The sequence below is a fragment of the Leptosomus discolor genome, chromosome 1, assembly GCF_034619465.1.
Source record: "Leptosomus discolor isolate bLepDis1 chromosome 1, bLepDis1.hap2, whole genome shotgun sequence".
In the NCBI taxonomy this organism is placed as follows: domain Eukaryota; kingdom Metazoa; phylum Chordata; class Aves; order Leptosomiformes; family Leptosomidae; genus Leptosomus; species Leptosomus discolor.
This window is the reverse complement of record NC_141391.1, coordinates 65,841,417-65,853,549: the sequence shown is the minus strand read 5'-3', so window position 1 is coordinate 65,853,549 and position 12,133 is coordinate 65,841,417. Positions and strand designations below refer to the sequence as shown.

Below are 12,133 nucleotides of genomic sequence, written 5' to 3'. Positions count from 1 at the left end.
TTGCCATTTCATGTTGCATGTACATGATCTGTTTGTGTACTCTCGACAGCTTTCACGCTATTATCGTCTTTCCCCTTGTGATTCTAACTTTGGAAGATTGAACACGCAGTACTTTTTTATTCTTAAGGAAAAAAAAAAGAAAATCCAAGTATAATTTATATTTCTAGCTAATAAATCAATTACAGTCTTTTTATGTCAGATACAACAGTGTAAGATTCAGAAGCTGAACTATTAAAATCACTGTGGATACATACTATTCATTTGGAGACTTTATTAATGTGAATTCTCCTTCCATAGTGGGCTTTCGTGTATTAACAGGCAGCATCACAGCTCTTGCTGCTCTAATTGCAAGAAGTTTGTTTTTCTTTCATTTTTCTCTCGAAATTCTTTCTAATGTGGATAGCAAAGTTTGTTTTGGGGAAGGAAGCAGTTTTTTATTTTGTCTGTGTTTTGTAGAGACCTCTTTATGGTGCCTACATGATACCATGGTGTTGAATACCCAGTTGTGCCCAGGCAAAGCTGCAGCTTTGATTTTTAGCAGCTATGCATGACATTACCATTTACTGGAAGGGAAGGGAGGACTGGTGTTTTCTGGTGTGAAACTGGCTAATGCAGGAGGAAGGGAAGAGAAAACTGCCTTTTGTGGAGTAGAAAGGTGCATGAAGGAGCACTAATGAGGTATGAGGTTTTACTCCTGACTGCATTAAAAAGAAGGGGCTAATACTCAATACTGCTTCTAGAGTTTCCCAACCCTCTCAGCAACAAAGAACTCATGTAGTGACCCAGGAGCTCACACTGAGACACTGTAACCAGAGTGAAGAGCTGCTAGTCTAAAAATAACCCAACAAAACCAACCAACGCCCCCCTGCCCCCATACCACTCCCCCCTCCCCAAAGGGGAAAAAAACCCCAAACCCCCCAAAGATGCAACTCACCTGTTTCTAGTTCAGCAAGTTGTTGTGTGGGGACTCTTTCATCTTCCAATGGATGCTTCTGGCATAATTTTCTAAAACTAAAGCGATTGTTGTTCTTGTGCTTTGTTGTTGCCTTTCTCTGTCCCACCCAAATCATAGGGAGACAGTTCCTAATAATGAATTAAATTATTACTAAGTGTATTTAAAACTCTTTTTTTTTTTTTTTTCCCTAGATCTATGTCCTCTTGAGCAACTTGATGCAGAGTAGTAGCTTTATTTTCTGCTTTCAAGTTTATGCACAGTACAAGTGTAGTGGGGAAGAACAGCTCAAGAGAAAAACCTCTGTACATTTAATCATAGAATCATAGAATAGTTTGGGCTGGAAGGGACCTTTAAGGGTCATCTATCCAAACCCCTTCAGTGAGCAAGTACATCTTTAGCCAGATCAGGTTGCTCAGAGCCCCGTCCAACCTGGCCTTGAATGTTTCCAGGGATGGGGCTTCTACCATCTCTCTGGACAGCCTGTCTCAAGTGTTTTACCACCCTCATTGTAAAAAATTTCTTCCTCGTATCTAGTCTGAATCGACCCGGTTTTAGTTTAAAACCATGACCCTTTGTCCTATCACTACATGTCTTTGTAAAAAGTCCCTCCCCACCTTTCCTGCAGGCCCCCTTTAAGCACTGGAAGGCCGCTGTAAGGTCTCCCTGGAGCCTTCTCTTCTCCAGGCTGAACAACCCCAACTCTCTCAGCCTGTCCTCCCAGGGGAGGTGCTCCAGCCCCCTCATAATCTTTGTGGCCTCCTCTGGACTCACGCCAACACGTTTGTGTTTTTCTTATGCTGGGGCCCCTAGAGCTGAACACAGCACTCCAGGTGGGGTCTCACCAGAGCGGAGTAGAGCGGGAGAATCACCTCCCTTGACCTGCTGGCCACGCTTCTCGTGATGCAGCCCAGGAGGCGGTTGGCCTTCTAGGCTGCGAGCGCACATTGCTGACCCCTGAGGAACGTCACCCATCGCTGGTCTCCACTTGGACATGATGCGTTGACCGCAACTCTTTGAGTGCGGCCATCCAGCCAATTGCTTATCCACCAAGTGGTCCATCTGTCAAATCCCTGTCTCTCAAATTTAGAGACAAATAAAAAAGATGTTATTCTTGGCCTGCCTGTGCCTGAGGTGGTGGCTGGGCCAGGCTGTGACCCGATGGAGGGATGGCAGGGCAAGTGGGTGTTGGATCTGTGCTGTGCTGGTTGGGAAGGCCCCATTATGCTTCCTGCCCCTCGCAGGTCCTGATCGTGCAAGGCGGAGGTTGCCATTAGCCTCCAACAACCCCAATAAGGCTTCGAGTCTCATGGGGGCTGTGAAAGGAGCCTGAGTCCCCTCGGTGCCCATGGGCCAGGCAGAGCTGCTGAGCCACCTGCTTTGGCTTAGTTAGGCCCTTGCCCATGTTGTGGTGGGAAGCACCACTCCCTGTTTTTGCTTTTCTCTCGTGGGTCATGGGGCACGGTGGTGTTACTTGTTCCCCTCATCCAGTATGTCTTGCACCAACGTGTGCCTAGTCCCTCACGGCTGTGAGGCTGGGCTCCCGCTCACCCTCGGTGGGTGTGGGTGGCCATTCCCGGGGATGCCACTGGTCCCTTTGCGGGTATGGGGCTGCTGCTGACTGCACTGGGATGCCATCAGCACATCAGCAGTGACACCCCCCCCCCCCCAGCCTCTCTTTGGGCAGCAGTCTGATACCTCCTCTTGCAGAGTCATGTTCACTGCTTGTCGTTTGCTAATTTTCTACTTCTGTCAGCCATGGATGAGCCCAGTCAGGTAAGGTGGGAACAGACTCAGCCGATCTGGTTGATACACTCTGAGGAAACAATTGGTGTCAAGTGATGTCACTGTTGACTTCACCGTATCTGTGCTGATATACTGGTGCACTATAACCTACAGAAGGGGAATATAATCTCGTTTACCTTCTCCAGGCTCAGCAGTGTGTTATACTTCAGAGTGTTTTCAAACAGGAAAGTGTAGGAAGCAAACAGCACGCTTTGAAGAAACAGATTTGACTTGGTCAAACCCAGGCAAAACACTTTTTATTTTTACATGCTAGGCTGGAGCACTATTGTTCAGTAAAAGATCATTTTGTTTTGCTGTAGCTGAGTTTTTTCCTTTATAAAAATGTTTTAACTTCTTGGAAGTGGGTTCTGGCATTGCAGAATCATGGAATGGTTTGGGTTGGAAGGAACATTTAGACATCATTTAGTCCAACCCCCCTGTCAAGGGCAGGGGCGTTTTTCACTTGATCAGGCTCCTCAAAGCCCCATCCAACCTGGCCTTGAACACTTCCAGGGATAGGCCATCCACAACTCCTCTGGGCAACCTATTCCAGTGTCTCACCACCCTCATTGTAGCAAATGCCCTCCTTCTGTCCAATCTTTCAGTTTAAAACTGCTGCCCCTTGTCCTGTTACTACAGATATTCATAAAAGGTCCCTCCCCACCTTTCCTGCAGGCCCCCTTTAAGCACTGGGAGGCTGCTAGAAGGTCTCCCCGGAGCTTTCTCTTCTCCAGGCTGAACAACCCCAACTCTCTCAGCCTGTCCTCACAGGGGAGGAGGTAAACTTGCAGCTAAGTGGCAGTTTGAGTAGGTCAGATCCCCTCCGTGCTGTGCTCCAGGTTAGCTCACCAGGTGAAATCCTCTGGCTGCTGCAAGTATTCCACGTGCTCGTGTGCATGAGCTCCCTCCCCTTCTCAAACAGTGATTACGCAGGCTTTGGAGAAACACCGGTGTGAGTACACAGACCTGAGGCACATGACATACAGAAAGAAAGAACAGAAGTTCAAGTCTGCTTGGCACCTTGTGGGGTTTTGTGGTTTGTTTGGTTTTTTCCTGCAATGTGCCTGTGCATTCAGCTCAACGCTGTGCCGATACTCCACTGAACAAACTTGTTAAGAACAGCTTATGTGAGTCAGAGAAAATTAAGAGGCAAAGCAACTGTTGGAGGAAGACCTATCTGCTAAAGTTTTACATGCAAAATAAATTAGCTGCGTAGGAAGATTAGGCAATGTATTAGCCATGAAAATCCAAATAGTTTGCTGCTGTTGTTGACATAATCAGTTTTTGCAGATTTGTATGACCTCTACTTGAATTCTCTTAAAACCCTGAATGTGCTGCACTCGGCCGGAGTTGCATGCTGCAAAAATCATAAGCAATAACTGTGTGATCATCCCACAACCACTGATGTCTAGCAACACTGGGAAGAGGTAATTTCCCGATCCTTGGGTGTTTGTTACTGCCATGTGTAATTTAAAAGAACTGCAAACGTGGCAATAGATTTGGCTCATGTTGACTGCGGTATTTCTAAGTATTTCATTTAGCTGAAACAAATACAATTGTGATTAGTTTGTCTGGTGGCTGCTTTTCAGAGCTACAGCATGGCTAGAGAGCTCATTTCAAGCTCAGGTAAGTTCTCTGTTTAGGGATATATCTATGTGCAACTAATCTAGATTAGGCAGTGTGCTGGGTAAGAACTTTAACTTAGTTTATATTTTATATTTTTTGTGGAGGTAACACTTGTGAAGTTTAGTTAACGTTGGTTTCCTGAATATTGTAGAGCATGAACAATACATTGCTTTAACCTCCAACATCGCAATTTATTGGCTTAAATTGTTCTTCCTAACAACAGATGAAATACTATTTCAGTAGTTCAGCTTAAGCAAGCAATTTTAGAAACACAGCTTCCCTCTTGGATCTTTTTAAGTGCATGCCATGAAATAAACAAGTGTGTTCCTGGTTGAAGAGTTTGAATTTCAGTGGAAGGAGCTTTCTGGTAGTGCTTTTCTAATTCCTTAGGTGCAAATAAAGTAATTCAAGAGAGCAGTCCACAGGCATCGTATAGAAAAACACCGTTTACAAAATGGAAATCGTCAACAGAGGTGTAGAAAAAAACAGGTTTTATTTATGATACAGTGAGGATGGAATGTAATTACAAAAGCCAGGGAGCACCTGAAGCAGGAGTGAGGTGAACTGTTGAAAAATCAACTGTCATTGCTATAAAAGTCTCTTCGAGTTCAGTTATAAGCAGTCAGGTATATAATCAGACTATGCGAATAGGAAATTTGCCGCTGACCCTTTTTTGCCCTCCTCTCGCAGTGGTGACAGACAACTTTGGGCTAAATTGCTTCTTTCTCCAGAAGGAAAGAGCTAGCCATTCTGGCCATTTATCAAGCCTGGCATGGCTGGCTGTCGAACCTGGTTCTCTCTGGAAAAGATGGTGCCAAAGAAATGCCTTGCTTCCTTCCCCTTTGCTTTTGCAAGGACCGGCTGCGTGCAAGTTGGGACGGTGGCCATCCCACTGCCACGTGTCCCCAGCCGCCAGGACAGCATGCCTTCAACTGGCAGATCTGGAAGTTCTGCGTTTGAAGGTCACTCGGCATGGGGCAATACGCTCTCCTGCAAAACCTACCCTATGTGCAATAGCTGCTCCAACAGTACGTGGCTAAAATCTGTTTATGATGAGTGGCTTGGTTTCATGGGGGGAAGCTGCAATGCAAAACCCACTCGGTGCCGCTGCTTATTGGGCAGTGTGACACAGATGAAGGTCCACAACACAGTGGAGCAAGTGACCATTGTAATGATCCTTTGGCCTGGGGTATGTCTAGGAAAAAAAATCGTCAAGCTTGTAAAATAAAATGCTGGTCTTCATCATATAGTCCCCTAATCAAAATAGGCAGGGTTGCGTTTTGTGGTTACTATTTTTGGGAGGCCTGTGGGTTTCTCTGCTATAGAGAGTGGTTAAGTGCTAAAGCAGGGTGAGGCTTGAAAAAACCAAATACAATAAAAAGATGATTGTTTCAGGTGTGTTTGAAATGCCCAAGCATAAAGTACTAAATCAAAGTTAGGTTTCAATGCTGGGCATAAGCACTTTCCAGAGTGTATTTTCAGTATTTTGCAAGGGTTTAGCACTTTGATCATTCTGCGTTAATTTACAGAACTGCAGCTGTTAAGTGTTTACTTTTGTGACAAATACAGTAAATAGAAAAGATACATATATTCTCTTAAAATAGATGTAGTGGGTATCTGACCAAGGTAACCATTTATTATTGAAGTTTTTTTGGTGTTTCAAAGCTGCGAGTATTTGTCTCATTTGGCAAATGACGCAATGTTAGACTAGCAAAAAATGTATATATACTGTGTAGTATGAGAACACAGCACTACTCTGTGTGTTAGACTTAATTTGTGTTACAGTTAATTCGCTTTTACAGACACTTTTAAAAATTAATTTTCCATTCAGCTTTTGAGGTAATAAGTTAAAAAAAGCACCAACATGATTTATTCAGATGTCTGACCATCACGGAAGGTTTCACTGTATAAGAACTACACGATAAGCAGGTTCCTTATACTGTGAAAGACTTCTATAAATTTTTCATACAGACTTGACATCTGCTGATATGGCTTCGGATGAGTCCTGCTTTGAGTGTATCTGCCGAGGGCTTGCTTTGGAAGGGCTGGTCGACCGTAGTGAGCCAGAAGCTGTATTTATTTGCAAAGTAGTGACAGGTTCCACGCGCGCCATTGCATTCGATGAAAGGAGTCGCTCTGAAATCTTCGAGGCAGCTCCCAGGAGAAACCAGTGACTGTCCTCCACCTTCATCACCAGCAGCAGTGTGCTAAACGAGACAAGAAGGGCAGCGTTCAGAGTACGACCACAGGTCATGCTGTTAAAAACTTAAAGCTGGGAAAAGGGAAAAACCACTACAATTGTTCCTAATTCGTATCTCCAGAGCAGAGTCAGCTAATCCTGCAACTCTGTAAGGCTTAAGGGCTTGGCTGTGCTTTAGCCATACAAAGGAGCTAGCTCATACGCTGATGCCACTTTAAACTCTTCTGACAAACTTATTTTCTGTAGTTAAGATTTTCACTGTTGTAAGTCTTAGAATTGGAGAATGATTTGGGTGGGAAGGGCCCACTGAAGGACACTTCAGCCAGTCCCCTGCTCAAAGTGGCCCTCAGTTGCTCCAGGGCACTGTCGAGTTGTTAGTACCTCTTAGGATGGAGTTTCCACAACCTCTGTTCCTCTGATTACCCTCACTGAGAAGAACTTTCCACCACATATTTAACTTGACTTTCCCTACTTATAAAGTCTGTCTTGCTCTACATGGCACAGGAGGAGCACCTTGGAAAGAAAATTAGCTTCCATAGAACTAACTAGTTCCCTCTATGGCATATTCTTTGACACCAAATTACACCAAAATCATGCATCTTTACACTGCTCAACTGTTACTTTTGACGCATACTGAATGTTACTTTTCTTCTGTCAAAGGCATCACTAACAAACCAGGCATTTCTTCTGTCCCCTTAAGAACTGTACAACCGTGTTTTTAAGTGAAGCTGTTTAATTTTCTGTTAAATATGGAAGGATTTTGCACTATAAAAGAAGGCAGCTGGAAAATAAAGTTGCTAAATAGTTTTGTAAGTGTAGGAAGAAATCTGGGTGCATCCAATATGTCTGCCTGCCTATGCTTTAATAAACACCATACTACAAAAGTGCAAGCTGTAACTGGCTGGGTTTATGCTGCGAGAAGCCCACGGTGTTTGTATAAATGAGTAACAGAAGTGGCCTCCTTTTAACAGAGTAAAGGACTCTGATCTCTGGCTGCTGTTACATGTTGCTGAGGTTTAGATAGCTTTTTTTTTTTTTTTTTTAAAAAAAACCAAACACCAACAAAACAACACACTCTCCCCAAAAGAAAAAACAAACCCCACAAACCCCACAGCTGCAGCTCTTACAAATTTGCAAGATTCACTAAGCTATGAAGTTCAGGAGCAAAACCATTCTAGTATCCCTCTACAAGAACAAAGTTGATAAGAAGCAGCATACACTATCAATAGCTCTGAGGCCTTTGCAGTTGGAGCTGGGAAACAGTTAGTAAAAACTGTACATGCTACTTGAGCCCTGGCTTGGGAGCAGATCCGCTCGACAACCTCAGGAGGAGCACTGCAGCTCCTACGCTCAGTGTATAAGCTTCAACTCTGCATCTGTAATATCGCTTCTTGTACTGGCCGTGGCCTTCTATCCTTCTGCTGCGCTTGCGCCCCTCTACCTTTATAGGATGCATGATAGCGGAGTGTCCTGGCTACACGAAATCTTCTGACTTCTACAGCTGTTTGGGCTGGAATCCATGACGACCTTTGATGTTTGTACCGTACTCAGGGGAAGGAGGTGACAAATTTAAGCCAAGGAAGTAAAACAGTATGTACTCTGAGATACCCACGAGTGTGCTGTGCTTCCACAGTTGCTTGAGAAGCAAAAAATGTGTACACCAAACACTCCATTTGCTCTGAACGCTAGCTGGGAAAAATGTGAACATTGTGTGTTCCTTGGTGCTAGCAGACTTTGTCCCAGCAAAAGGTTCTTACTAAGGTGATAACTTTGCTCCTAACAATGCTCAGTGTTTACACAGGACTTTGCAAACATTTAATTAATCCTTGGAATTCTTGTGAAGTAACTATGAGATTGGTATCAGGGGCTTTTTATAGAAACAAAAGAAAGGTCAAACACAGGGCTGGTCAAACATTTGACCTGCCCTCTCAAAAATATTTTTTCTTCCCTGTAATTATATGAAAAAATACCAGATTTCCCTTTACCTTATTTACTGAAAAATGTAAGGTTTTGGCTTTTGAGAAATAGCTTGCGGGTAAGATTGGCTATTGTTCTTCTGTGGTGTTTTCTGCTAGAGAAATCTAATTTTTTTCCCCAGCCCTGTTTATTTCAGCATTCAGTCCAGTCTTTAATGAGTTAACAACATAGGCATACTGTTGCAGGATTTGACTCTCTGTATATCAAGCAAGTCAGAAAAACAAGCATCTGTCACATCATTCACTAACACATTTGAGCCGCTCTTTACCATGCTAAGCCCTCCAGTGCATATGTGATCCCTCTCTACAGTCACAGAATCACAGAATGATAGAATCAGAGTAGTTTGGGCTGGAAGGGACCCTTAAGGGTCATCTAGTCCCACCCCCCTGCAGCGAGCAGGGACACCTCTAGCTAGATCAGGTTGCTCACAGCCCCGTCCAACCTGACCTGGAATGTTTCTAGGGATGGGTCTTCTACCACCTCTCTGGGCAGCCTGTGTCAGTGTCTCACCACCTTGGTAATAAAAAAATTTCTTCCTCCTATCTGGTGTAAATCTGCCCTCCTTTAGTTTACAGCCATTACTCCTTGTCCTATCACAACAGGCTCTGCTAAAGAGATTGCCCTCATCTTTTTTTATAGGCCCCAGTCCTGCAAGAAAAGCAGGCCAGGCTGAAGACCTTCAGTAAGTCTTCCACTGCACACCTAACGCTAAGCTTTTCTGTAACATCCCGTTTCCTAGTTATAAGACTGCAAGATCTAAGAGAACTTATAAGCCATGGGATATATAGCTCAGCTCTTGTTGCCATCAGAGATACAACTGAAGTTTAATTTTAAAAACAACGGCAGGCTGGCTCTCTTTCCAGATGAGGTGAAGGACTTTGGCTTCTAAATCTTCAACCACACATCAATGACTTTAAGTTTCCAAAAGAAGGGGAAAAGTTTGTTTGGTTGGTTTTTCCTCCAGATCAGCTTCTTAATAGTGATTTACACAAGTAACTCCCAACCTTTAGCTGGGAAAATGCTTTGCAGGCTACTGTTGCACCTTAGTGCAATTTTATTTGTTAATCCACAGCTGTCCTTGTGTTCTGCTCCGAAGCACTGTTTTGTACATAAAGTAAGGACTCCAGATGCTAGTCTGACAAGAGGCAATTTTCCCTGCAATTCACAGAAATGTTGTTTCTCCTCTTTTGCGTCCTAGAAACTAGTTTTGTAGTTCCCTGGTTCCCCAGTATGATGCATGGTTTTGGTGTTGATGGCGTTAAAACAGAGCAGCCTTCCTAGTATCTACGACTCAAACTCAAAACCCAGTGCCAGACAAAATGTGACACTGGAGAACAAATACCATAAGGAAGGAATATCCGATCCACAAACTGCGCCAGCCTTCAGGGCAGTGAGGAATAGAAGCTTCTTGGCTATGGACCGCAATTGCCACAGCTGGGGCCTCGCAAACTGAGCAGCGACTGATATATGGCCTAATGTCTTCTTCTGCCACAGGCATCATTGGAAGAGGTGCTGTAGTTGAGAGCCAGTACGATTTATCATTTCGACTTGCATAATAACAAATATCCCCAGGGTTACAGTAGAGGAATGGCATAGTACTAAAACGAGCCAAACAGGAGCCAGCCAGCCCTGTGAAGAAGAAGGGAAAAAAAAAAGAAATGATGGCAATCATTCTCACAGAAGGCAATGCACATTTTCAGTTTCCTGCTCCTTCCCAAGCATGTGTCAGTAAAACCCTGCGGCCCAGAATGGTTTACTTGCTTTACAGGTCCCCTTGAACAATGCTTATGACTCACAGGAGCTCTTTCAGGGGCACTCTATGCACTCGTCTAGTTTTTATTTTCTCATTTTGGTATTTCCTAAGCCTGTTTGCTAAAGTCCCAGCTTTCTCTTAAGTTCTATTTATTTTTTGGTTTTGCTCTTTTCAGCCAGAGAGATGGAATCAAGGCTGCTGCAGCAATACCTGCACGTACCTAGATCCTGGTTGTGTGCTTTCTCTTGTCCTTCAAAGTACAGTAGGCTGTATCCACTCCAGAGTTTGTTCATGCCAACTGGGCACATTGGCTCTTGATCGGACTGGCTGTGCTTCACCAGCAGGTAGCCCATACTAACGCTGCGACCCGGCATGCCTGGCAGCCCGGGGCTGCCGGGGCGGCCCGGCTGACCTTAGAAGCAGGAGAGAAAGAAATGATACAACTTAGTTTGTGCTCCCACAAATGCTCTGATGCTAGCTGATATTCCAGCTAAGCTGCTGACGAACAAAGCTTAATTACATGATGTCTCTTCTTATGGTAAGTTATTGTTAAAAGGGCTGCAGCTCTAGGATTATAGCAGTTGCTTCTGAAGTAGATTGGTGCTGGATCAGGCTCCCTAGTTTCTGTATTTCACTATTGGAGCCAGAGAAAGTCCCATACAAAGTTCTGATGTATTTGAGCATACTTCGTACAATACAGATGAGGATATTTTTCCTCTAAAATGTTTTCTTCGTCCAAGATTAACCAATGGTTTTTGAATTGCTTGCATTTGCTTCATATGGTTAAAACTATGCTCTACAAATACCTTTTTCTCTGTGTACATAGCTAATTAAGATAGCAATCATTCTGCTCTTTGATTGGATAAGGATACAGGTATTTCTTTTACAAATACATTTGCTTAAACATAATCTATCCAAGTATCACCCACCCAACCATTCATTTCCATGAATGTACTGTTAGTAAAACACTAGGCTGAAATACTGAAGAGAAAACCAATATAAAACCACACTTGGATCAAAACGAACTCATGAGTGGACTGACATCTACATCTATCAAAACTTATTCTGAAAATATTGCCTTAAGATAACTCTGTTAAAAGTTAGTTGTCCCTTGCGATGAATCTGTGAAGACAGAAACTTTCTCTCTCCTCCCCTCCTCCCCATCCAGTGATGTAGTAACTACAGAACAATTTATGGCAGTGAAATGAGAAAGAGGGAAGAAGTGCTATGTGACATCTCTTACCTTCAAATCCCACCGGACCCTGAAACCCTGTTGCTCCTTGTTCACCTCTGGAGCCGGGAGGAGCTGGAATGCCACCCCTGCCCTGGAGTCCTGGGTCTCCAGGTGAGCCTCTGAAACCTTGCACCAACAGCGGTTATAAGCACAGTGACTGCAGAGATAGTGACCTGCTACACACGTCGTTAACAGGTGGCCTACTTGCACATGTTTGGGCCTGTCTGCCAGGTTTACCAATTTACACTAAAGGCAAGATCCTGTGGTTCTTGCTCAGGCAAAGAGCACTGATTTCATTGGAAAAGGCTGCTGGGATCAAGACTACGTGAGCCCCACAACCCTGATCTTTCACTCTTGCTACCACCGTGCATCTCTGATGAGGCTAGCAGCAAAAAGTGCACTGCATCCCATCCAGACATCACCAACGCGACATTCCCTGCGCTGACAGCACGCCCGCAAGGACGCGCACCTTTCCACCAAAGGCATTCAATCTTGATTTAAGTGAGATCCATATCTGATGTTGTTTTGGCTAAGTGAGTGTTGTTGAAGTTTTCTCCTGTATTGCTTATGTTCTGAATGCTAGGAGGAGGAGGAAAGCCAAGCCCT

At 44.2% G+C, this 12,133-nt stretch overlaps 1 protein-coding gene across 1 annotated transcript in view; it reads right to left on the bottom strand.

Moving 5' to 3' along the window:
- Positions 1–6,315: 6,315 nt before the first annotated feature.
- COL4A2 (collagen type IV alpha 2 chain) overlaps positions 6,316–12,133 on the bottom strand; it is a 143,305-nt gene continuing 137,487 nt past the window's right edge. The window contains exons 44-47 of the mRNA XM_086482086.1: positions 11,537–11,653; positions 10,514–10,705; positions 9,883–10,169; positions 6,316–6,570 (exon numbers count right to left, since the gene is read on the bottom strand). Coding sequence (XP_086338212.1) covers positions 6,316–6,570; positions 9,883–10,169; positions 10,514–10,705; positions 11,537–11,653 — 851 coding nt within the window. The remainder of the gene's footprint in view (positions 6,571–9,882; positions 10,170–10,513; positions 10,706–11,536; positions 11,654–12,133) is intronic.